The following is a 26,312-nucleotide window of genomic DNA, read 5'->3' on the forward strand; positions in this document are numbered from 1 at the left end:
CAGAAATCCCAAACAGAATGGGAGGCCTCTTGGGAAGTTCAAACGCCGCACTCCACACTTCAGGAACTCAGCCTTTGTTCCTAACAAACGTCCCTCCCCACAGCGTCTCCTTAAGTCTCATTCCACAGGTGTGCCTTGTGAAGAGGGGCGGGGCGCTCTCCTCCTGAGTAGCCTGTGCAGTCTGCGCTGTTCTCACCTTCCCTCCACTCTCCGTGCTCTCAGATCAGGAGGGAATCAGCCTGTGCTCTGTCTCTCGTGTTCACCCTGCCCCTGTTCCTCCCTGCCTACAAGCTGTCCTAACCCTGAAAGGCACCTTGAGTAAAAATAATGCAGGTGGGATTGCAAGTAAATAAATAAATTGCCCCTCTCAGTAATGGAGGCCACCTTCGGTCTTGGCTGCTGAGTGGGGTCCACACAAAACGGGGTCTTCTTCTCAGATTGCCAGCTGCAGGTGCTCGCGAAGCCACATTCACCCTCCACATCGTCCATGGCCTTTCCCAGCGCAAAGCGTATAGCGCAGCACAAGAGGAATCTTCTCGGCTCCTCGTGGACACCTCCACATTTAAACTTGTCTCTTCTTGCAGGGTCCCCGGGGATTGCTGGGACCGAAGGGGCCCCCAGGGCCTCCAGGACCTCCGGTGAGTAGAATGAAATATTTCGGCAGGAAGCCGAGACGCCTCTCAGCCACCCATGACCACCTCCCGTCCTTCAACCAGGGCACTTTCTTGCAGCATTGCAGTGGCAAACAACCCCCCATCTTTCCACTTTGCTTCCATGATTTTGCATGGAAATATTTTTTTCACCCTCCAACGTGCCCTGCAAATGATGACCAGAAGCTGAGTTTTCAGGGCCGATTCGCAGGAAAGATGCAGGCCGTCTTGGGAAAGATGAGGCATCCCCCCCCCCTCTACTTTCCTTCCTCCTCCCAGGCCAGACCTGGGTGCCATCATGGTGCCTTTGCCACTGGACCGGCAGAGGGAGGAAGGGGGCTGCCATTTTGTCCTATGGGAGCCCCGTGGCCTGTGGCCGTGATCCCATGTCACCCTGAGCAGGACGAAGCCGAGCAGGAGGGAATGAGTGGAAACTCTGGGAGGTTTAGCCCAGGATTTTGGCAAGAAAACTTCAGATCAGCAACTTTGGGGCCAGGATGAGCCCAGTTTTAGTCCCCTTCTTTCACTCACCAAGGCCTGAAGGCCAAACCTGCCAAGGATTTTGCATGGGGGAATAAAGCCAAACAGGCAAGTGGTGCAGTGGCCTAGAGGTGGAGCTCTCGCCTCACAATCAGGGGGCTGTGAGTTTGATCCCAGGTAGAGGCAGATATTTCTCTCTCTGGGTCCACACAGAATATATTATCTGCTGAGGAAAAAAGTCCGCGTTGGCAACAGGAAGGGCAGCCAGCCAATAAACCCTCAGCTCCATTCAGTTGCCCCAAGTCCACCCTGCAAGGGATTATGGGTGGTTAAAGGATGAGGATGAGGGGGATAATAAAGCAAAACAGGCCTTTTTATGGTTTTGAAAGATGGCAACCTTTTTCCTGCTGAAACCCTGATGTGGAATGGGGAGGGAGACTCCCGGGGGCCCCCTGGGGAGCCACTCCTGTGCCAGAGCTGAGTGTTGCCCGACCTTTGCTCCTCCGAGAGTTTTCCTAGCATGCTTCACTTTGGGAGTCCAGGTTACACAGCTGGAAAGAGAACGGGGGGGGGCGGGGGGCTTCCGTCTGTGCTAACTGAGGCTCACCTTCTGCTTTTCTGAACTCTCCCACCAGGGCATTGCTGGGATGGATGGACAGTCTGGCCCGAAGGGGAACGTGGTAAGTGCCTGCCCACCACGGGCGAGCTTGCTTGAGCTGCCTAAATTAAACCTGCTAATGACTTTTCCAGACCGTCTTCGTTTTAAAGCGGATGGACGTTGCTTTCATAAAGTAAATGGTGCTAATTAATTTTACATTTCAAATTGATTTTCACGGGTTTCGTATTGCATATTTTTTTTTTGAATAAAGAACTCGCTGGAGTAATCAGTGGCCATCAAATATTCCAGCACTGAGGGCTCTCTGTGTGGATCACGAGGCACTTAGGTCCATAATTAGTTGCACACGGAGCTTACGCTGGAAGCTAAAAGGAGGAAAGGGCCTGGAGAGCGAGCTCTTCCCGTTCTTGAAGGAGGATGGCTGGATGTATTCTCCGTGGTGCCCAGGAGGCAGGACGAGGACCTCAGGGGAGGGAGCTTCTCTTGAGGGGGACCTCAACTCGAAAGCAGGAGGCTCGTCCTGCTCTCCACGTCCCCTCTGTTGCTTTCATCTCTTTCTTCTGTCTTTGTTCTGACCCAAACCTTGTTCCAAGGAAACAAACACAAAACGGAGGTAACAGCAAAACCTTTTAATGATTCTTTACGAATTCCATTCATTCCCGGTTAAAAGGTTGTTTCAAACTAATTGTCTCTGATAAGAACGAGCCTTGCCAAGGTTGTGCAAGGCTGCCAAGAACACTAGATAAAGTGACTAAGAAATATTTCAAACACAAAGGGTCCCCAAACACCAACCAAGATATTCCGAACTTCCACAAGGCTTGAGTGCAAAAACTTATTTGCTTCCTGCAAAGAACTCCGGTTTCTGAGCTGGCTTTTATCTCCTCAGGGAGGGGCCGTTACCTTGCAGCCTTACTCCCGAGTCACCCGTGCTGCTGCAGCTGCTCTTTCCTTCGAGCAGCCCTGCACACACGCGCACTGGGCACGGGCTTCTCAGGGTCCTCTTCTGCTGCCAGCCTCCACCATATCCGAAGGCCACACTCTACTCCCTGATGGTCCTGGCCCCATCCCTGCCTCACACGCAGGCCCCTCACCTGAGTCCTCGCTCTCCGAGACCTCAGCCATCCGCACCTGCTGCCGGCGAACCACAATAGTCTTCTCTTTTGCAGCTCTATCCAGACCCAGAGCTCTTCCTCATGGGTCCTTGTTTCCAGACCCCTCATTGTCCCTTCCGTGAACTCACTCACGTGCCTAGAACTCTAGGGGTGGAAGGGGCCTCAGAGGTCTTCTAGCAGGAGTTCAGGTATCAAGCAGGTATCATCCTGGACAAATGGGTGTCCTGAAATCCTCCAGCGATGGAGCATCCACAACTCCAGGGGGGCAAGCTGCCCCCTTGAATTAATTGCTTGGAGTCCATTTTGAACGCTGAGGCCCAGGACTCCAAATGGGGCCTGACTGGGGAAGAAGGGAATGGGACGGTCAGTGCTGAGGGGCCCTTGGCGCTCTCTTGAGCTTGCTTGTTTTTCTTGCAGACCTTTCATTACCCAAACTAGATAACATCATCAGTGCTAGTGGGATTTGCTCCCATTTTAGGGTCTAGTGCAGGGGTGTCAAACTCGGTTTCATTGTGGGCCACATTGTGTTTGAATTCGGGGGGGAGGGGAGGGGTGTGTGTGGCCATCTCAACGTCACTTGTGTCGGGGGCGCCTGTCGTGGCCCGAGCGCTCTCCCAGTGAAAACGGGCTCCCGAGCTCTGTTTTCGGCTGGGACAGCCTCCTGCAACCCTCTGCCAGTGAAAATGGAGCACATGCCTCCCCCCGAAGCTCCGTTTTTGCTGGCACTGCAGGCCGGTCAGTCGTTCCCAGGGTGGCCCTGCAGGCCAGATCTAAGCACCCTGCAGGCTGTATTCAGCCCGCGGGCCTTGAGTTGACACCCTTGTTCTTGGGGTTTGCCCTGTCAGTGTGGTACAGTGGTGGGATTCAAACAATTTGACCACCGGTTCTCTGCCCTAATGATTTCTTCCAACAACCAGTTCCACCAAACTGCTTAGAAAGTTAACAACCGGTTCTCCTGAAGTGGTGCGAACCGGCTGAATCCCATCACTGGGGTGGTGTTAATGGTTCTTTGGTTGGTAGTTCCTTAATTTGTAGTATTTACTTCTTGAAGGTTGGTCAGTTCTCCTAATCTGGGCTGGACTCCTGTTCATGGCTCTCAAGTTAGCCCCTTTCTTGAAGAAGTTGCTTCCTTCTTCTGGCAGGCATGTCCCACGTGGTTGAGGAGACCCAGGCCCCCTTTGTGCCCCACTGCCAGGACTCAGATCCTGTCCAGGGGTCCTGGATTTTCCCACCCAAATCTGTTCCTTTATATTTTCTTCCTGCTAAGTTCCCTGCGACTCATTTCAGCTCCCGGTCTTTTTGACTCTCCTCTTTCTCCTTTGGTTACCCCTGCTAGTTCTGTGTCCTCCACATCAGGGGTCTCCAACCTTGGCATCTTTAAGACTTGTGTACTTCAATTCCCAGAGTTCCTCAGCCAGTTTTGCTGGGAGTTGACGTCCACAAGTCTTAAAGTGGCCAAGGTTGGAGACCCCTGCTCTACCCCTCAACCCTAAAGGAAGAGCAGGAGCCCTTCCCTCCCACCCCACCTTCACTTAGTGTAGTGGCCTGCCAGACTCAGACAGTGAGGAGGTTGGGGAGGAACCTGGGCCAGTCCCGGAGTCGGGGGAAGGCTCGCTGACGAGGGCTCTGCGTCAGAGGCAGAGATGGGGCCAGGGCCGTCCGACAGTTATCAGCTGCCTTCAGAGTCAGAGATCAGTGAGGAAGAAGAAAAGCTGGAGCCTGTTCCCAGTGTGCGCATGCGCAGAGCTGCCAGGAGAAGGGAACAGCTAAGAAACAAGGGTCGACTCGAGAGTAAAGGCACAGGTGGATGGTGAATGGCACCTCCCATAGGAAATAAAGAGGAGTCAAAGGGGTGTTTGCAGGAGACAATTAGTTCATTTAATTAGGATGAAGATTTGTTCCTGACTCCTTGCCAAGTATGTACTGCATTTCGCTTGGAAGCTATCGGTCTGGCAACTCTCCAAGCCTAATAAGGTCTGTAGTTGTAAATCACTCTTGAAAGACTGTTTGCCAGGACTTTGCTGGATTTGAATGAGAGGAATTCACATTAATCAAATAAAAAGGGGTTTTGTCGGGAAGAGGAGTCCGCTTCGTGATTTTTGTGAAGCCTTGGTCAGAACACTTAGGAGGAGGGTTGTATCTTTCCTACAAGGAAGGAAGTCCTGTGCTTTCTAGGCCAAGGTGACCAACGGCGGGGAAAGAGGCACCAGGGTGTGTGGGCGATCAGTGTCTCACACAATATTGTGCTACTGCTCAGTCTCTGAACTCAGAGCTATGGCAGAAGAAGGCCCACAGAAGAAGAGATAATTTAAAAAAAAAACATTAGACTGTGCAGAAATGTACAGACTAACAATGAAGATAAAAGAAAAAGAAGACACAGAATATTTTCAAATTTGGAACACATTCTATCAATGGTTGGATCATAGAAGTAGAAATTAGGAGTTTAATATTGCTGCGTAAACAAATTGACCCAGACAGTATGCTGTCCGCTAAGCACTTATTATATACAATGAGAAAACATATAAATATATATATGTATTTTTAAAGGGAGGGGGCTATGTCAGAAGCAGCCTCAGATTTTCAGTCCCATATTTCACTTTACTCAGAAACAAGAAAATGCTTTGGCTGCCAGATACCTGATTTGAAATTTCAAAGCTTTTTGAAGTGCTTTTTTTTCCCCAACCATAAAAAGCATTATGAGCACCCAAAAATGACAAAACCAGGTAAAATGGGATGTTTCAGGGTGTTTTTCATTAGCATGTGAGAGGTTTTCTAAATAATCTTTGTCAGCAGTATTATACTGCTAGGAGTCATATTCCTGGCAACTACAGTACTGAGTTTTGCTTGTTATTTTATGCAGTGTTACTGATAAAAAGTATAATCGGTTATAACCCAAAGGGGGTTATAATAAGGGGTTTTCCCTTTTGGTTTCTCTTAAGGGAAATCCAGCCAGCCTTGCTGAATATGCTCCTTCTCTTTTCTTTTTCAGGGTCCTCAAGGTGAGCCTGGACCCCCAGGTCAACAGGGAAGTCCAGGTGCTCAGGTAAGAAGGCGCGATTCCATTAGGGAGTGCGGGGGATCAGCCACCCCTTTCGCTGTGGGGTTAGATCAGGGCTTGGGATGGACGTTCTTAATGTTGATTAATTTGAGGCATGTAGCAAAATCACTTCTTACCACTGTTGGGTGAAATCTCCATCTGGTTCAGTTCCAAGCGGGGAGGAAGACACTGGAAACATGGAAGGTGATTGGAAAGATGGTTTAATGATAAAGCAGAACTACCAGGCACATGGTTCTGGGCAGATGACCCACATGGAGTTGAGAGTGAGGGGGTTTTATACCTTCTCTTGGGCTTTGAACTTGAGCTTCCTGTTTCTGTGCAAGAGCATGTATTCTATTGGCTGTTGTCAGACTCCCATGTACAAATAGGAGTTTATCCGAGCTAAGCTTGGTTGAAGTTTGGCTGATGCAATGTCCTTAGGAGACTGGGCAATGTCGTGGGCTCTGTGTCTTCTGCTAAATGGTCCTATTATGTCCTGAAAGGCCACGTCTTATTAATCCCACCACCTTGGAGCTGAAGATCTTTTGTCTTGTAGATAGGCTGGCCCAGTCCTGCTGGGGCTGTTCAGAAAGACTTGGGGGCTGCTTTCCAAGAGCATGTTTTCTCCCTTAGGGAAATATAATATTTTGCCTTTTTCAATATTTCCCAAAATATTTCATTCTCCCAGGAGAGGGGTGCTAACTTTGTACAGGTAGGAAAATTCCAGCCTAAAAGATCTGGAAAGACAAACCACCTTCAGGCCAAGGATAGGCAGGGTCACGCTTCTTCCTCCCGGGAAGGAGACTTCCCCGTATAAAACATTGTCCCTGGAAAGACAAGCCTCCATCATTGAGGTTTCCTGGCCACAGGAAATTTGCACCTGACGTCCAGCAGGGCCGCTTCTTCCTCCGTGAAGACGGAGGCTCTGGTCCAGTATAAACACTGTCTTCCACGCATGTGAAAACCCCTCCCTTTCTCTCTAAATTGGAAGCCTTGCAAGCCTCATTACCGAGAATCTAGGAGAGTTGCAAGAGTCCCAGAGAGTTGAACATGCCTGGGTTCATTTGGGGGGTGTGTGTGTGTTCTGAGCCTCTTGCCACAGCTTTCCAATGCAGAGCGGGGGCGGGGGGGGGGGAGATCTTGAAGGCTGACAGGAGGTTGGTCTCCTGTGGGACACTGGAATCCCTTTTAGACCAGTGGTGGTGGGATTCAATTTTTTTTTACTACCAGTTCTGTGGGCGTGGCAGGGAAGGTTACTACAAAATCCCCCTCCCCTCCCCACCCCATTAGCCTGCTTTCCAGCTCCGTTCTCCTGGGCAGGGCAACCCAAGGAGACCCAGCCGATCAGCTGGGACTCGATGGGAGGCAGAGAACAAATGAGGGAGAGGATTCCAAGGTGGGATTGGCTGGTTCTCAGAACTACTCAAAATTTCCGCTACTGGTTCTCCAGAACTGGTCCGAACCAGCTGGATCCCACCTCTGCCGATAAACCAACCCTGCTGCTGTTGGCTACTGTTGGCATTTGGCAAGTGGGGTGGGAGTGTTTTTCATCTTGTTATACAGGAAAAGAACCCCGGGGTTTCAACCTTGGCACCCGCAGCCTGGAACTCTTCCCGCTTAAGTGTGGGTCGGGGTTACCCCTGTGGGCTTTCCCTGGTGCCCCCTTTGCCTCACTCCTTCCCCCTCTTCTCTTTCTAGGGTCTCCCTGGCCCTCAAGGTCCCATTGGAGGCCCCGGAGATAAGGTAGGTGGATGACAAACCCCCCCACCCTCGTTCTTTAGAGGAGACGGGTGGACTTCGGGGTAGTTGCTGCTCTTGTGCTCGGATACCTGCCTGTATTATTTATTTCTTTTATTTTCTGTGCTGGGGAAGCCTTTTTCCTTTGTGGAAATGGATCAGACCTCCAGCCTCTTTATCGTGGATTCCTTGCAGCCTCTGGAAAGAGAGTGGGTGAAAACGGGTGTTGGGGTTCACCAGCAGCAGGTGGTAGATGGCAACGGAGTCGGACAGTGGGGAAGAACGGGGACCAGTCAGGGAGTCTGGAGAGGATTCAGATGAGGGTCCGACATCCGATGCAGAGATGGGGCCAGGACCATCTGGGAGTTGTGTGCTGACTCCGGACCCTCCAGAGTCTGGCAGGAGTGAGGTAGAGGAACAAGGGGAGCCTGTTCCCAGTGCACGTGTGCGCAGAGCTGCTAGAAGCCGAGACCAGCTGAAACAAAAGGAGCGACTCGGGAGTAAGGCTGGGAGGTGATTGCCGCTCCCCTAAGGGATAAAGGACAGGCAAAGATGATGGAACCTTTTCAGGAAGCAAAGTCATTCGGTCGGTTCAGGCTCATTCTTGAAGCTCTTTGTACTTCGGTTGGCTTGTTCTCTAGTTCATTTGACACTTCTGTTATTGGCAGCACTTCACAGGAAAGCAAGGTGGGTGCTTATCACGAGGGACTGTTTGAGATTCATTACTGGCTGGGAATGAATAAGGTATGAAGGTCAGGCCAAGATGACGAAACCTTTGCAGGAAGCAAAGTCATTTGATAGATTCCGAGTCCCCTTTGAAGCTCTGGTTGGTTTTTTTCTGGTATTTCGGTTGGTTTCTGTGATAATTGGAGACTTCTGTTTTTGGCAACATTCCACAACATTGAAAGGTGTGTGCTTATCTTGGGGGGAACTGTTTATAATTAGTTCCGTCTGGGAATGAAAGTAATTCCCAGGGTTGTAATAAAATAGGTTTTGCTTTTAAAAGTTTGTGTTTAATTACATTTGACGAAGCCTGGGTCAGAACAATGCAGGTGGGTGGGTGCTGGAAATATGCCCAGGGCCAGTCCAGGCATTTGAGTTGGCCGCATTATTAAGGCCGTCCAGCAAAGCCTCATCGTCTGGGCAAAGCTACTTGGATCTCTTCCAGAAGCCCCCACGGGTGGGCTTGAATGGGCAGAGAGCAGAGGAGAGCCTGGGCGGCTTCTGCACTCCTGCTCTGCCCATCTCAAGTTGAGCTGGAAGCCCTTGCAAACAGATCAATACCTGTCAGAGAGTCTTACCTAACGGGCACCTGAGCCGAGTTCAGTTCAGTTCCCACAGAAGGCGATGGAGAGCACTGGCTTATGGTGAGCGCTTCGCTAGGTTGCCGGAGGTAACGGAGACCCCCTGGCTGTGTGAGTGGGCTCCCTGGGAGGGGCAGCACTTGATCCAAGAGGCTTCAAAGGGCTGATTCCTGGGAAGGAGGAGGGAGGGCCCAGGTCCTGGCTCCTAGGAGGAGTTTCTGACAGCCGAGAGCATAACTGGCAAAGTGGTAAGCTCAGTGTGGTTGTTTTGTGGTTGCAAAAATGACTTTTTCTCCCTTAGGGTCCCCTGGGGAAACCCGGCCTTCCTGGCATGCCTGGAGCAGATGGTCCCCCGGTAAGTTCTGTTATGAGATCCCTACAGGAGCCCTTCCTTCCTTCCTTCCTTCCTTCCTTCCTTCCTTCCTTCCTTCCTTCCTTCCTTCCTTCCTTCCTTCCTTCCTTCCTTCCTACTTCTGACTTCTTCTTTCTTCCTTCTTATTCTGATCTCCTTCCTTTTCTCCTCCCTCCCTCCTCCCATCCTTCCTTCCTTCCTTCCTTCCTTCCTTCCTTCCTTCCTTCTTATTCTGATCTTCTCCTCCCTCCTGCTTTCCTTCCTTCCTTCCTTCCTTCCTTCCTTCCTTCCTTCCTGCCTGCCTGCCTTCCTTCCTTCCTCTTCCTTCCTTCCTTCCTTCCTTCCTACCTTCCTTCCTTTCTGCCTTCCTTCCTGCCTGCCTGCCTGCCTGTCTGCCTTCCTTCCTTCCCTCCTTCCTTCCTTCCTTCCTTCCTCCTTCCTTCCTTCCTTCCTTCCTTCCTTCCTTCCTTCCCTTCCCTTCCTTCCTTCCTTCCTTCCTCTGCTTTCCTTCCTTCCTTCCTTCCTTCCTTCCTTCCTTCCTTCCTTCCTTCCTTCCTTTCTGCCTTCCTTCCTTCCTTCCTTCCTTCCTTCCTTCCTTCCTTCCTTCCTTCCTTCCTTCCTTCCTTCCTTCCTGCCTGCCTGCCTGCCTGCCTTCCTTCCTTCCTTCCTTCCTTCCTTCCTTCCTTCCTTCCTTCCTTCCTTCCTTCCTTCCCTTTCCTTCCTTCCTTCCTTCCTTCCTTCCTACCTTCCTTCCTTTCTGCCCTTCCTTCCTTCCTTCCTTCCTGCCTGCCTGCCTGCCTTCCTTCCTTCCTTCCTTCCTTCCTTCCTTCCTTCCTTCCTTCCTACCTTCCTTCCTTTCTGCCTTCCTTCCTGCCTGCCTGCCTGCCTGCCTGCCTGCCTGCCTGCCTTCCTTCCTTCCTTCCTTCCTTCCTTCCTTCCTTCCTTCCTTTCCTTCCTTCCTTCCTTCCTTCCTTCCTTCCTACCTTCCTTCCTGCCTTCCTGCCTGCCTGCCTGCCTTCCTTCCTTCCTTCCTTCCTTCCTTCCTTCCTTCCTTCCTTTCTGCCTTCCTTCCTGCCTGCCTGCCTGCCTGCCTGCCTGCCTTCCTTCCTTCCTTCCTTCCTTCCTTCCTTCCTTCCTTCCTTCCTTCCTTCCTTCCTTCCTTCCTTCCTTCCTTCCTTCCTTCCTTCCTTTCTGCCTTCCTGCCTGCCTGCCTGCCTGCCTGCCTTCCTTCCTTCCTTCCTTCCTTCCTTCCTTCCTTCCTGCCTGCCTGCCTGCCTGCCTGCCAGCCTTCCTTCCTTCCTTCCTGTCTTTCTTCCCTGCCTTCCTGCCTCCACTGGATTCCTGCATTGGGCAGGGGGTGTGCAAGATGATCTCCGAGGTCCCTTCCAACCCTTCCATTATATTTGTCTACGAACAAACCAGCATTGCTTGCAAAGAGCTGCAGGCATCGTTCTCAATCAAGAGAGCTAGATGGCTGTAAAATTCCACCCAAATGCCTGGAATCCTTGGTTTGTAAATAAACGTCCTTGGGAACCCATCCTTCTCCAGTTTTGGCTTCTGCCAGGAAGATTTGTGGGTTGTGCCTCTCTTGCATCTGCCTGCATTAATCAGAGATCTGAACGGATGCCTGGTTGACTCCCACAGAGAGAGGGAGGCTTTCAGAGGGGGGAGGGAGCCAGAAAAAATACCCTCAGGGCCTCCCCTGCAGCCTGGGCCAGTTCAAATCCTGGCAGACCCAGAACGTTGACCTCCGTTCTCGTGGGCCAGCCTGCAGAAACAGCCCCGGAAAGACAGCAAGGGTTTTGCAGCTGCAATTCCATCTCTTCGCTTCTGCTCTTCATGTTAATTGGGAGAAGCGGCAGCTGGAAGGCTGGGGGGGGCGGGCCGGTCTGGTTTCTGGCAGGCGCAGCCCTTGGCAGGTGCTCAGCCAAGCTGATTCCTAGAGATGCCAAGGTTTCTGCCAAGAGATGCATTCCTGAGGCTTGGTTTGTGGTCCCCATCCATGCTTAGATGGAGCATCCCTCACCCAGAAGGACCCCCACCTCTGTTCTTGTCCTTTCCTGGACCTGGGGCCTTCGTCCTGTTGATGATCAGAGGACTTTCTGTCTGCCTCCTGGTGAATAGGAGAGCCGAGGCCATCGGACTCTCCAAGAGAGACAGCCAGCCCAGAGTGCTTGCTCTGCTGGAGCCCCTTGAGAGGGGAGGGCACCCAGGGCTGGAAGGGCAGCCAGCTGGGAGGGGGAAGAGAAGCTTGGCCAGCAGGCCTAAGGCAGGAAGAACAGACAGCCCAGTCCTACCCTTAGGCAAGAAAAACCCAAAGGACCCATATAGACTGGGTGAAACCTGGCTGAATAGCAGGAACTGGGAGAAGAGGGATCTTGGAATCTGAGTGGACAACCAGCTAAATAGGAGCCAGCCGTGTGCAGCAGCAGCCAAAAAACCCCAATGCAATCCTAAATTGCATCAACAGAGGGATATAATCAAGATCAAGGGAGGTACTAATACCACTCTGTAAAGCCTGAGTAAGACCACACCTAGAGTACTGCATGCAGTTTTGGTCACCACACTATAAAAAAGACGTTGAGACTCTGGAAAAAGTGTAGAGAAGAGCAACCAGGATGATGAGGGGACTGGACGCTCAAACATACGAAGAACGGTTGCAGGAACTGGGCCTGGCTAGTCTAGGGAAGAGAAGGACCAGGGGAGACAGGAGAGCAGTGTTCCAATAGTTGAGGGGCTGCCCCAGAGAGGAGGAGAGGGTCAAGCTATTTTCCAAAGCACCCGAAGGCCAGACAATGAACAATGGATGAAAACTGATCCAGGAGAGATTCAACCTAGAAATAAGGAGGAATTTTCTGACAGTGAGACCAATCAACCAACTTTGGAAGTTGTGGGAGCTTCATCATTGGAGGCTTCCAAGAAGAGACTGGACTGCCATCTGTCAGAAATGCTGTAGGGTCTCCTGCTTGGGTGGGGGGTTGGACTAGATGACCTACAAGGTCCCTTCCAACTCTGTTAATCTGTTCTTCATCTTCTTCATCTTTCCTTGCTTACAGGGCCATCCTGGCAAAGAAGGGCCTCCTGGCGAGAAGGGCAGCCAGGTAGGTAGATTTGCGACCCCACCATTCCTCTGCATTCATCCACCTGCCGTCCTTAGAAAAGGGGGCTGCAGAAAAGAGCGAGATCAGACATCGACCAGCCTGGGCGTGCAGGGAGGGGAAACCCAGCCCGACACCACAACTTGTGGTTCTTCTGAGTGGGGGGAGGAGGAGGAAGCCTCTGGAGATCCACAACTACAAACAGGGATCGGAAGGGAACCTGATGGGTCCATTTGGACCCTGGTCTAGATCGGGGGTCTCCAACCTTTGCCACTTTAAGACTTGCAGGCTTCAACTCCCAGAATTCCTCAGCCAGCTGGGAGTTGAAGTCCACAAGTCTTAAAGTGGCCAAGATTGGAGACCCCTGCTCTTGAGGTCACAACAATAACCTTGTCCCCATACACTGCCCTCAACAGGGGGTGAGAGGAGGGGGTCAAGCTATTTTCTAAAGCACCCGAAGGCCAGAAAAGGAACAATGGATGGAAACTGATCCAGGAGAGATTCAACCTGGAAAAAAGGAGGAATTTCCTGACTGGGAGAACAGGCAATGGGACAGAAGTTGCCTTTGGAAGTTGTGGGCGCTTCATCACTGGAAGTTTGACCCCCTCCTCTCACCCCTTGGGGGCGAGGGGCAAAGACCACTGAAAGATGTAGTTGCTGGTTTCTTCCCTTGAGCCAGTTTTGCCGAAGAAAGTCATGCCTAGTGGCGTTTGCCTACTGAAGTTGACATTCACCAAGATGGTGGGCTGTGGGGAGATGAGATTGGGAGAAATTGCAGCTGCCTCACTGCTTGGGGGGGACCCCCTCCTGGCTTTGCACAAGGACCAGTTTTCCAGTGTCACCAAATTGAAAATCTGCCATCCATCACAACGTCCATAGCTGCTCTGGAAGTCATTTAGTAAGCAGCAGGGAGCTTCCCGCTGTCTGTGGACCCCCAGGTGCTGCCTTCTGTGCCAGTTTCCCCTGAAGTCATCCTGAGCTCTACACAGGGGGCTCCTCGATTTGTTCTGGCTTCAGAGGAGGCTGGAGAGACCTCTGGGCCGCAAGGCTTAAATCCCCCCACCAAAAAAGCATGTGTGGGATCACACCAGAATGATGTATGTTAGTGGTAGCTGAGAGGGAGGGGTAGTTGGGGAGAGCTGCACTATCTCCCCCACCCCACCCAAATGGGACCAACCCCTCCCTCCCTTCTGAGCTGGAGATCCTTCCCTGGAACAGAATATTAAAGAATAGGTGCATCTTCTTAAGATAAGGCGCAAAGATGCAGTTGGAAATATGACAGTTGTAGCCCTAATAATTTTAGTTTACTGGAATCAGAAGAGGCCTCATTTAAAAAAAAGAAGATTCATGCCTTATCTTTTAACCATTCAAATCGAACAAACTGCAGCTGGAATTCAGAACAGAATTCACAGAGACAGAATAGAAATAGAATAGAATAGAATAGAATAGAATAGAATAGAATAGAATAGAATAGAATAGAATAGAATAGCTTTTTTATTGGCCAAGTGTGATTGGACACACAAGGAATTTGTCTTGGTGCAAATGCTCTCAATGTACATAAAAGAAAAGATACAAGAAGTCAATAGTCAAGGATCATAAGATACAACACTTAATAATAGTCATAGGGTATAATAATAAGCAATCGAATCCTACTAGGAAACAGTCAATATAAATTGTAGAATACTTAGGCATAGAATACTTTTTTTATTGGCCAAGTGTGATTGGACACACAAGGAATTTGTCTTGGTGTAAATACTCTCAGTATACATAAAGAAAAGATACATTTGTTAAGAATCAAGAATCATAACGTACAACACTTAATGATAGTCATAGGGTACAATCAACAATCAAATCATACCAGGAAACAGTCAATATAAATCATAAGGATACAAGCAACAAACATAGTCAAACAGTCACAAGTGAGAGCAGATGGGTGATAAGGAATGATAAGAAGATTAATCGTAATAGTAATGCAGATTTTGTAAATAGTTGGAGAGTGTTGAGGGAATTATTTGTTTAGCAGAGTGATGGTGTTTAGGAAAAAACTCTCCTTGTGTCTAGTTGTTCTGGTGTGCAGGGCTCTATAGCGTCGTTTTGAGGGTAGGAGTTGAAACAGTTTATGTCTGGGATGTGAGGGGTCTGTAGATATTTTCACCTTATGTGTTGCACCTTATGATTCTTGATGAATGTCATTTTTTCTTCTATGTACACTGAGAGCATCTGCACTAAGACAAATTCCTTGAGTGTCCAATCACACTTGGCCAACAAAGCATTCTATCTATCTTCTATCTAACCCTAACCGCTGCTTTTAGCAGCCGAGCCCCTGTTCTTCAGGGTGTGTGAAGCAGCCCCTCACGTCCTCAGGAGCAATATGGGGCTTGGCTTGGGCATAACGTCATATACCCAGCCTGGGTGTTTTGTTTACGTGCAAGGCTAGCCTTGCGCTGGTTTTATGGCAGGAAGGGGTGTAAACATCCTATTTTCCCTCAAAGAGCATTTCATGATGGCGGAATTCTCTTCCCCTTCCCTCCTTGTCCTCTGATCACAGGGTCCAGCTGGCCCTCAGGGCACACTTGGCTATCCTGGCTCCCGTGGAGTGAAGGTAAGCAACGGGAGTCCTGTCTTGGGGCCCTTAAGGGCACCCCCCCCCATCTATGGGAAGGTTTTGGGGGTGGGGGGGTCTTGAAACGAGTCTTTTTGAGCCTGGCTGTGACTCTGAACGCTGACTCACTTCATGGGAACTGGTCTTGACAACCAGGAATCTGGCTAGGACACTGGGGACTGGTCTTCAAAAAAGTCCTGCTGGGGGGCGCTTCGTCTAGCCCGGCATCCAGGCCTCCCCCCCGTGGAGCAGAACACGCTTTAGGGATATTTGCAAGCAATGGGTCCCCTAGTATCGGGAGACACAAAGAAGCAGAGTCTCACCAGCTGCTGAAGTGGCCAATTTGACACCCCCCACCATTCATCAAAAACGTCTTCCATGCCACTTGAGCCCTGGGATCTTCCTCGCTTCATTTGGTTCTCTCCTTGGCCAGAGCAGACAGTGGAAAAGGGCCCACCAAGTCGTAAGTGGAAGGAACAGCTCTGAAATGGCTTCTGAGCGAATGACAGAGATTCTCACACCGGCATCTAAGCTGAACTCTTCACGGCTGTAAATGAGGGGTCAGCATCCCTGGGCCGCCCAGCTGTTGCCACCCTGGGATGTTGAATGAAGCTGCATTGGGTGCTTCAAACTTCGAGCCTTTGTTGCTTGTTGTGATGACCCAAAGGGGCGTGGCACAAAGGCAACCAGTCATATAAGTAAGAAAAGTCCCTTTAATACCTCCAACTTTGCCCCCAATGTCCAGTTCCCTTTGGCTGGAGAAAAAACTCCCAAGAACAGTCTTTAAATGGAGGAAATTCAGTCTGAAAACAAAGTACATATAAACTGTAAATAAAAACCAACACAAACCACGCTGCAGCAATTAACTGGACAGGGCAGGAGAAGGAATTGCAGACTTCAAAGGCCAACAAAACACACACAGTTGGGAAGATGCCAGGAACCCAGATAAACCTGGGCGATACCAGATAATTCATGATTTGCTTCCAACAAGTTGCTGTGCGCAAACTCCCATTTGTATCCTATGATTGAATGAAGGGAATCAGGACCCTTTCCTTCCCCATAAGCCATGCAACTCATGTTGCTCCCTTCTCTGTTCCTCCCTGCATGCCCTAGGATGAAGAGGGGGTGGGCCTGGGTCTTCCTCTGAATTCCCTCTGCCTTGCTCTACCTCTCCCCTGCTCTGCCCAGCTGGACTTTGCCCTTCCCCAGTTTCTTCCACAGCCACCGGAGCCACGCTTCCACTCCCTGTCGGCTGCTCGGCTTCCCCCTCGGAATCAGATTCTGACATTCACTGTATTGGGGGAGATGCCCTGCCTGGCTCGGTCACACACTTTGGCTGAAAATTTTTAAATGCCAGGCTTTTGGCCCAGGAAGTCCTTGGCATGAAATGTCATCCCGTGTGGGGAGCATTGAGAAGATCCAGCCAAGGCTGAGAAAGGGTGTTGGGGGAATGAAGTGGGTCCCCGGCTCTCTCTCATTTTTCTCCTTCTGCCCCACAAGCTTCCGTGCCTGCTTTTCTCTCTTCAACTCCAGCCAGAAGCCATCCCTCCCCTTGCCTTGCCCCGTGGCCTCCCCAATTCCCAGGGATTCGTTCAGGGAGCATCACCTGGGAGGGACCAGATGGATCCTTCCTGCTGTTCTGCGCCCAGGTTGCTGCAAAAGTTTCCCTTTCCAGGTCAAACCTGACTTAATTGGAAGAATGCCTAAACCTGATTCTAGCAGTGGGAGGCGAACGGAACGTCTCAGCATTCAAATCATTAGGCTCTTTCCCCCCCCCCTCCCCCCAACCATAAAAATCCACCTTGATGCTGCAAGAAGCCATTTTAAAAGCAATGTGGAGGTCCTGTTGTTTCCTGATGCGCAGGTGTGGTGGGGGAAGTGGCTGCTTTGTGAAGGGGCTTGGATTTGTTTTCAAGGCATTTCACCAGCAGCCACTTTCCCTCCCCCTACACCTGTTTAGCACCTAGAGTCAAATAAAGTTTTCTTTCTTTCTTTCTGTGCAGTTTTAAAATCCCTCCCTCCCAGTGCACTCTGAATGCCCTTTCTGCAATATTTATCAATGTGCATAATGTTGATAGCTAGGGAAGAAAATGTGAAAAACTGGCAGCTGCGGCTAAACACGCAATCTGAACAACCTTCCACACAAAATCGAGATATGAAAAATGTTCAGATTATTGCAGCATAAATAGTAAACACAGATGGCTGGGGCTTCATTTAACTTCTTTATAAACATATTAAATAAATTTTACAATACCAGTTGTAGATTTCTCCAACATGGAGCCAACTCAAACAGAAGCAGACATGTTACAGGTAGGTTCAGGGCAGAACAGCAATTCAGGAGCTCAGAAACAGACCCGGGCTTCACTTTAGTTCAGCAGGCAAGCAAGCAAGTTAGTTTCTCTTTCACTTTAGAGCTGAGCACAGAAGAGAGATAAACCAGGCCCAGATTCTCTCTCTCTTTAAGTTTCAGCCCTCAACTCAGCTCTCATTGGCTGACATTGTTACTAAGCTTCCAGTTCATGAAAATAGGTAATTTAGAACTGCCAGATAAAAGGAGAAAGTCAAATGGGGAGAAGCAACTTTTCTGCTATCGCCCACTTGAGCATCAAATCTGCTACTGGTTTGAAAAACGTTTCCTAAAAAAGATGTAGGAACTTTGACTTTTCTCTACTTATTCCTTTCAGTGCAAGAGAAGTCAGATTCACACACACACACATACACACACACACACACACATAAACACACACACACACACACCCTCCATTTCTGTCGTGTCACCTGCCTTTGTGGGCCAATTGGTTTGGCCTGCCCTCCAGATCTTGGGAAAGCTAAAGGAACAGCAGCTGGCAAGGGGGTTCAACTGCACCTGCAAACTGAGGCCATGTTGCCTCTGGGTGCAGCTCTTGAGTTTTTCCAGACTCGGGGACCCCCTGCCAGCCATCAAGAGCAACCAGAAACAGGGAACAGCCAAACTCCACTCAGGGAAACATTGGCCTTGGCCTGTTTCTTGGTTGGATGGAAGCCATCTGCAGTTTTGGGCATTGCTATGGAAATTGGCCAGTTCTGGACCCCCATAAAGATCATCTCAAATGGACAACATCCTCTCCAGAATATTCAAAATGGACCACTGCCTCTAGATAGCACCTCCACTAGCTGAAACAGGCTGGTCTCCTTCCCCAGCTGGAGGTCTGGAGTCAGGGGTGGGATTCTACCAGTTCTCACCTATTCACTAGAACCGGTTGTTAATATTCTAAGCAGTTCGGAGAACCGGTTGTTAGAAGAAATTCCTGGCCTAATCCTGTAAGGAAGGCAGGAAGGAAACATTCTGGCGTTGCTTACAGAAACTGCCTCTCCGTTAATCCTTATTACATTCTTGGCAGGACTAGACTTCCTGTCTCAGGGACGTCTCTGGAGTTATTTCTCCTCCTTTGCTGGTACTTTGCTTGTGTGGAGTGACCATTCAAAGTTACAATGGCACTGACAAAAGTGTCTTATGACCCTTTTTCACACTTATGACTGTTGCAGCATCCCCACAGTCATGAGAGGCCAGGCGAGGAGATGCGTGCCTCAATGTGAGTGATGTTGAGTTGGCCACGCCCAACCAATAACATGACCACCAAGCCACGCCCACCAACTAAGCCACGCCCACAGAACCGGTTGTTAAAAAATGTGAATCCCACCCCTGTCTGGAGTCAGAACTGCTTCCGACTGAAGTCTTGAAGGGCTGTGGTGTTTTTAAGAAGTTTCCATGCCTGCAGGGTTTTCCCCCCATACCTCGGATCAGGAAGAACTTAACTGTTCTTCCAGCAGGGGTGGTATTCTACCGGTTCAGCCTGGTTCTGATGAGCCGGTAGCAGCGATGAGCAGTGGAGACCAAACTTGTTCTCTCCGCCGCTCGGCTGTCGGGCCCACCCCGCCCGCCTGGGCTCCCTTACTCACCTTTATCTGCTGAATTTGAAGCGCAGCTGCTTTGCGCGGCACAGGAGAGCGTTGCGCGGCAGCTGCTGAAGCAACCGGGACTGTGCAGGCTTGCAGGAGGTGAGTTAGAACACCTCTGCGCCTGTGCAAATGCCTCTGTGCCTGCGCAAAGTGCACATTTGGTGCACCTGTGCATGCAAAGTGTGTGCACATGCGCAAAGCCCGCCCACCAAGCCACGCCCACTGAACCGGTGGCAAAAACATTTGAATCCCACCCCTGCACAAGAGGCGCCCCGCAAGGCAGATCTCTGCCCACACCGGTAGAGAACGATGCCCCTTAGGGATCACACGAGGAGCAAGTAACATTGCATTCTCCTATCCTGCCTCGTATGACCTGAAGAATCACTTGAAGCCCAAGGGATATTCCCTTAAACTCGGCTGAGGATGTTATCTAGCCTGGTCATGAAACTCCGGGAAGCCAGCTGTTCTGACCCAGCTCCCCAAATACGACAAACCCTCTGAAGGGAACTCAAAAAATTCCTTTTTTAGGAGTATCAGCAGCCCCAGCAAAAAGTTTCTCTCGCAGGCTAACAAGTTTGTCCAGCCAGAAGATGAATAGTCGTCGGCCACACCTATTCATCTTTGCCCCCTGCCTTTTATACCCAGAGCTGGGGGGCGGCTTTGCTAGCAGCAGTGGCTCTTCCCTCCCAAGGACCGGCCCATAGATTTCCACTGCTCTCCTCTCCTCTGCCTTCTGCGCACCCGTGCCTCAGGCACTGTTCCTCCTCTTTCTCATCAGCCACCTCCAGACCTGGGGGCTGTTGACTCTCCACCTGAGGGCTGACGGACAGCCCAGGCTCCGCCTCTCTCTCTCTCTCTCACTGCCATCTTCACTCCCCCTTCCCCCTCGGAGCTCTCAGATTGCCGAGATGCTGACCCTGACTCCCACAACACATCCTCCTCCTCCTCCTCCCCTCCTCCTCCTCCTCCTCCTCCTCCTCCTCCTCCTCCTCCTCCTCCTCCTCCTCCTCCTCCTCCTCCTCCTCCTCCTCCTCCTCCTCCTCCTCCTCCTCCTCCTCCTCCTCCTCTGATTCGGCTGTTGGAGGGGCTGGCGGCAGATAGGATAAACCACCAGCCCACAAGGTTGGAGAATGAACCTTCACCCTCATATTCCTCCCTGTTGCTTTTAAGACCACTGCAGGCACCACGCACACTCACACACACACACCCTCCAGTCACAACCTTCCTTCACCTAGTTGGGCTTGGCCTGCAAAGAGACCAGACAATTCCCTTGAGCCAAGGACAGTCCCTAACCAGGCATGGATTGGGAGGGGGATGTTGACCCAAGACTAGCAGTCTCCTGTGAGGTCAAGAGTCCAGTTAAAGCCAAGGAGAAACATATTCATTGCCCAGCTGGCAAGCCTTCTCTGCCAAACTCCTCTATCTCTTAATTTTCAACCCAAATCCAACCACCTTTGCATCCAAGACCACCCTCTTGGGCCCCGGAAGACTAGACACCGTCTTCTTTGGAGGGTGGCTGTTCTGGTTTCTGAAAACATGATCGTACGTTGTTCACTGCACACATGCGCTTCCTCTTGATGGCCACAGGCAGGCGAGCCTCCTCACCCCCAACCCGCAACCCTCTCACTTTTAGACCCCCTTGAGATCACTGCAGGAGTTGCTCCGTGAAGGCCAGGTCAGCCTGGGCAAGAGCCGCCATTGGGCAGCTTCTCTCTGGTGCCCAGGAAGGCCAAACAGGGAGGGCTTCTACTCTCACCCCAATTTCTGCTCCCCCACAAAGGGTCTCTAGATACTACCTCTAGAACAGGGGTGGCAAACTCGATTTTATTGAGGGACTCATCAGGGTTTGTGTTTGACCTTGGGGGGGGGAGTGGGTGTGACCAGGGTGGGCATGGCCAGCTCAAGGTCACTTGTGTTGGGGGCACCTGTGGTCGCCCAAGCAAAATTTGCCAGTGGAAATGGGCTCCCAAGCTCCATTTTCGGCTGCGATGGCCTCCTGCAGCTTTCTGTCAGGGCCAGCGTGGGCCAGTCTTTTGCTGTCTTTTGCACCGTGGGCCAGTCTTCTGCCCGGCCAGATCCCGGGCCTTGAGTTTGACACCCCTGCTCCAGAAGGGAGAGTGCAGAGAGTAGTTGACCCAGCTGTGTTTGTGGGGCACACCAGCCAACCTGGATCTGTCTCTGGCCGAGAGGAATCCAAGCTGGGTGGATTAACTGGGCTGGGCAGCTGGTGCCACTCGGCTGCTTCCCCTTTGCCCAATTTCCAGATCAGGCTCCTCCGTGTGACGGTCTCATCCTCTCTAGCAGAGATTCTGGAGTAGACAACCTGCCCGATCTCAGGGTCCCCCACAATGTTCCAGGTGATAGTAACACCTTTTGTGGTTGTGTTTGCGGTTAAGGGCGCTGACGGCATCCGGGGATTGAAAGGAACGAAGGGCGAGAAGGTGAGTGGGCCTCTGTTTGAATTCCCGTCTTTTCCCTCCACTGGGTTCTCTATTTGCCCTGTGAGGTTCAGGCTGTTTGCAGCTGCACGACAAGCAGGAATTCCACCGGGTTTCTGGTCCTGCCTCCGTCTCGGTAGCTTTCATCCCTGCAGAAAGGGCAGAATCTTGAAGCCCAGGCAGCCTAGTTGGCCCAGGACAGGCTCTGCTCTAATGATGCTTCAACTTTGCCTCGTGGGGAATTCTAAACTTCATTTTGTAGATTGCCAAAACGCAGTTCCAGATTTATGGAAACAAAGTACCAAAAAAAAAAAAAAAAAGCGCATTCTCCATGGGAAAACGGCTTGCATATACATTAGGAAAAAGACGCATGTTTTTGGATATGCATATGCATAAAGATCTTTTTTTAAAAAATAAAGGTTCAAAGAGAAACAGGGCAAAATAAAATGAAATGTACAAAGCTAAAGAACAAAGAGGTGGAAGCTGGCTTTCTGGGGCTTCTCATGCCCTTGTCGCACCTTTGTGCCACCGTACTGAGAGGGTCACAGTGTTGCTCAGGGGCTGAAAAGTGTCCAATGCCTCATGTAGGGAGTTCCCCAGAAGAAAATGCAACCCTCTCGACCCCTTAAAGATGTGCAGAGGCCTGAGGGAAGCTCCTAACCAACAGAGTCCCCCCGCCCTCATACCCCCAGGCCTCATCCCATGTTTGGTTCCAAAATACTCTCCTTGGTCTCCTTTGCACTGGGAGGCTGTGAGCTCAGTTCTGGAAAGAGATGCCTTTGATTTGCACCTTCCGGGCTGCCCAGAAAATGCCCAGCAGCGGCATTCAGAGCTGCTCTTACAACCTGGCTGTAAGCAAATTTGGAGGCCCCAAAGGTTAGCCACCACTGATCTATACAATCCATCTTCCCTTCAATTCCCTTCAGAGCAGAGAGGTTCGGATGCTGCATTATGTCACGTCCCCTGAATACAGTTGCACACCACCCGCTTCCTGGGGGAACTTTATTTTTACACAGGGTGTTTCTTACAACGGCAGCTCCTTTCCCGTCAGCTATTTTGGCTGGTAATTCTAAGATTGGAAGCCAGTCCATTGGGAAACCTGCACCCTCAGATATTCTCTGGGTCCAGAGAAGCCTCACCCACGAAATTGCCTGCCTTTCCTGACAATCACAAGGCCCCCTGGACATGATTCCATCTGGATAGAGACCCCTAAGTCAGAAGCCAGCTATTGCCCAAATTAAAGCACTTCTAGCAGCGACTGAACTTACTAAAACATTGGGAGGCCTCACTAAACGTTGGCAAGATTTGAATTTATTTATTTATTTATTTTGCGCACGAGATCTCATGGGATTATGGCAACTGTGATTTCCCAGAATTTTAGTGAAACCACAAAAGCCAGGATTTGCAAATGGGAGAACTGGAAGTCTGTGGGGAAAACAATTGTCCACCCTTGGCTCTGAATGTTGACATGGGAACTCTCTTGTCGGAGTGGGAAAAGCAGGGATCCGTCTGCCCCACACAGCAAGGGCTGGCAGTCTGTGCCCCGCGAAGGAGGGTTGAAGAGGTTGAGGGGGGTTGGTAGGCGGGAGAGTGGTGCACCCTAACAGGGTCTCTCTGATCTTCCTGCAGGGCGAAGATGGCTTCCCGGGATTCAAAGGCGACATGGGCATTAAAGGTGACAGGGTGAGTGCCGGGACTTCACCTCCATGGCCAGAAATGAAAACTTTGGTCAAGGATTCTTTGATCCCAAAGGTCTCTGGTTGGTCCTCGTGCTCAAGGAGTCCCGCTGGGCTTCTGAGTTGGTAACGGTACCCCTTTCCCATCTTCCCGGAACTCTTCCAAAGTCTTCCTTATCCTCTTCATTTAATGACCCCGTAATCCCTTGAGGGTCAGAGTCTGGGCAACTGGGTGGAGCTAGCAAGAGTGTTTTACTGGCCGGATGCCCTTCCTGTTGCCAATACAGTGTTTTGTTCGGGTATATTCCCAGTCCACCCAAAGAGAGAGAAATGCCTGTCTCTATCTAGGGTCAAACTCACAGACTGCGGATTGGGAGGCAAGAACCCCACCTCTAGGCCCCCACACCGCTCCTTTCCAAAGTCTTCCTTGCGTAGTGACCAAATTCATGCTTGGCACAGGATTTGGACATGGGCAAGTCGGAAATGCAAGCAGCCCCCGCTGCCTCTGGCACGTTATTTCGGCTGCCTTACCCCCCATTCATTAATTGTGGGGTTGTTATATATCATTTGGGGAGGGGGAGGTGTGTCAATGAGTAACTTCTAATAAAAGAATCACTTCCATGTTCAGTCAGGGCCACCCACTCCTGATATTGTAGCCTGTTCCCTTTTTAACAAAAGTGGCCTGTTCTTGGCCTGGGATCGGGAAGAAGAGGATCACTTAGCCAGCTCCATGCAACCTTTTTTAAAAGAAAAAGAAAAAAAACCAGAGACCTAATTATTGGTGGGTCCCATAAATCGACTGCTTGATTTGCTCACACCAGAACAGTTCCTTTCTGCATGGGAAAAGGCACAGCCACGGCAGAGAATGAGCAAATTTTCATTTCAGGAAAAAATGAGATTGTGCAGCTTTTCTGGAAAAACACATGTGCAATGCAAAACAACACCAGCACATAAATTATTCAAGTGCCTTCTAAACAAAACCCAACGGTATGTCTTTTGGGCTGTTGACGAAGCTGATATTTCTCTCCCTCCCTCCCTCCCTCTCTCTCTCTCTCTCTCTCTCTCTCTCTCTCTCTCTCCCTCCCTTCCTCTCTCCTCCCCCTCTCCCTCTTTCCTCTCCTCCCTCTCTCCTCTTTTCTCTCTCCTCTCTTCTCTCTCTCCTTTCTCCCTCCTGCTCCCCTTCTTCCTCTCTTCCTCGCCCCCTCCTTCCTCTCTCTCACTCACTCTTTCCCTCTCTTCCTCTCTCCCCCTCCCTCCCTCTTTCCTCTCCTCCCTCTCTCCTCTTTTCTCTCTCCTCTCTCTCTCTCTCTCCTTTCTCCCTCCTGCTCCCCTTCTTCCTCTCTTCCTCGCCCCCTCCTTCCTCTCTCTCACTCTCTCTTTCCCTCTCTTCCTCTCTCCCCTTCCCTCCCTCTTTCCTCTCCTCCCTCCCTCTTCTTTTCTCTCTTCTCTCTTCTTTCTCTTCTGTCCTCTCTCTCCTTTCTCCCCCCACCTCCCTCCCTCTCCCTCTCTTCCTCCCTCCCTCCCTCTCTCTCTCTCACTCTTTCCCTATCTCCCCCTCTCCCTCCCTCCCTCTGTCCTAGAAACAATGCTTTCGTCCTCGGTTTATACCTGGGCATTGTGTCTGGCGATGTGGCACAGTGCCTTGTATCTTGAGAAGCTTTTAAGGGGGTCTTCTGCAATAGGTTGGCCTCTGGCAAAGGGCAGGGGCTGCTGTGGAAATTGGAGGAGCGCTGCCAAGCCTGGGCAAACAAACCTTTGGGTTAATAGGGTTTGAAAATCATCCTTCTCCCACACTCGGTCCAATCTTTTACCTCCGGTCCTCAAACTGCTCTTGACTTTACCAAGCTCAGGAGTGGGCAAAATGTATGGGATTCATTGTAGGCGTCAGGGAACTTCCATTACTCTGAGGATTAGAAATCAAGGAATTGGGGGTAGGCAGTGTGGGGAGGAAGACTGGGCAGAAAGACCAGGAGGGACAAGAGGCAACCCGGACCTCCAGGTGCCATGCAAAGCCGCCCGTTTTGTCCACCTGATCTTGGCCTGCTCTTCTTCACTAGAGGAGGTCCTTTAAAAGTATGGGTTTCCTAGAAGTGGCTTCCTTCGAAACGCAGCAGGAGCCTGGAGACTCTTCAGCTCTTCCCCAAAAAATGAATCTGGAGCAGGCAAGGACCAATGATGTCATCATTCAACTTGTCCGAAACTTAGCATGGATCTTTCCTCTAGATCCCAGAGAGCAAATCGTGGGCCGTTGCCTGGAAAATTTAGCTACTCTGAGGCTCTGTTCACGTTGCATCGTCTCTGAGGTCAGCAAAGACCTGGTAGCTTTGTGCGCATAGTACCCAGATTAAAATTAACTTTGATTAGGGTATTTTTTTTGGGGGGGGGGTTCAGCCCGTTCTGCAAACCCAGCCTGTTGGATGAGTGCATGGCTCACGGTGTTGGGGTTCGCCGGCAGCTGGTGCAGACGGCAGCAGAATCAGACAGTCGGGAAGAAAGGGGACCAGTCTGGGAGTCTGGAGAGGACTCGGACGAGGGTCCGGCATCCAATGCAGAGATGGGGCCAGCACCATCTGGGAGTGGGGTGCTGCCACCAGAGCCTTTGGAGTCTGGCAGCAGCGAGGCAGAGGAACAGCGGGAGCCTGTTCCCAGTGCGCGTGTGCACAGAGCTGCTAGCAGGCGAGACCAGCTGGAACAAAAAGGGTGACTCGGGAGTAAGGCTGGGAGGTGATTGCCCCTCCCCTAAGGGATAAAGCACAGGCAAAGATGACGAAACCTTTGCAGGAAGCAAAGTCGTTCATTTGGTTCAGACTCATTCTTGAAGCTCTTTGTACTTCGGTTGGTTTCCTTTCTGGCTCATTTGATACTTCTGTTATTGGCAGCACTTCACAGGAAAGCAAGGTGGGTGCTTATCTCGAGGGACTGTTTTGAGATTCAGTACTGGCTGGGAATGAAAATAATTCCCAGCGTTGCAATAACACAAGACTTGTTTTTTAAAATAAGCGTGTGCGTAATTACGGTCTCGGAAGCCTTGGTCACAACACATGGCAAGTACAAACCCAGAGAGCCCAGGAGCCAAGCTAAACCGAGCCAGCCAGCCCTTTTCATCTCTCATCCTTTCTCGTCCTTCACGATTCTTTGTGGTCCCCTCCGTGGATGCCGCCATCTTCTCCGTTGATTCTGATGGTTTGTTATCGGTGTTTTTAATACCAATACAGGAAGGTTTAAAAAAAAGGAGGGGAGGCAGAAATAGTAATCTTGTTTTTGATTTTTC

General features: G+C 50.8%; 1 protein-coding gene across 2 annotated transcripts in view; it reads left to right on the forward strand.

Annotated features, from left to right (window-relative positions):
* COL5A1 (collagen type V alpha 1 chain) overlaps window positions 1-26,312 on the forward strand; it is a 264,470-nt gene that overhangs the window by 163,164 nt on the left and 74,994 nt on the right. For both annotated transcript variants that reach the window (XM_087943851.1, XM_087943852.1), the window contains exons 21-29: window positions 585-638; window positions 1,766-1,810; window positions 5,848-5,901; window positions 7,594-7,638; window positions 9,238-9,291; window positions 12,345-12,389; window positions 14,935-14,988; window positions 21,324-21,368; window positions 22,995-23,048. In XM_087943851.1, coding sequence (XP_087799977.1) covers window positions 585-638; window positions 1,766-1,810; window positions 5,848-5,901; window positions 7,594-7,638; window positions 9,238-9,291; window positions 12,345-12,389; window positions 14,935-14,988; window positions 21,324-21,368; window positions 22,995-23,048 — 450 coding nt within the window. The remainder of the gene's footprint in view (window positions 1-584; window positions 639-1,765; window positions 1,811-5,847; window positions 5,902-7,593; window positions 7,639-9,237; window positions 9,292-12,344; window positions 12,390-14,934; window positions 14,989-21,323; window positions 21,369-22,994; window positions 23,049-26,312) is intronic.

The sequence above is a fragment of the Notechis scutatus genome, chromosome 15 (genome assembly GCF_049901735.1).
Source record: "Notechis scutatus isolate UNSWTSFEM ecotype Mainland chromosome 15, rNotScu1.2, whole genome shotgun sequence".
Taxonomy (NCBI): Eukaryota; Metazoa; Chordata; class Lepidosauria; order Squamata; family Elapidae; genus Notechis; species Notechis scutatus.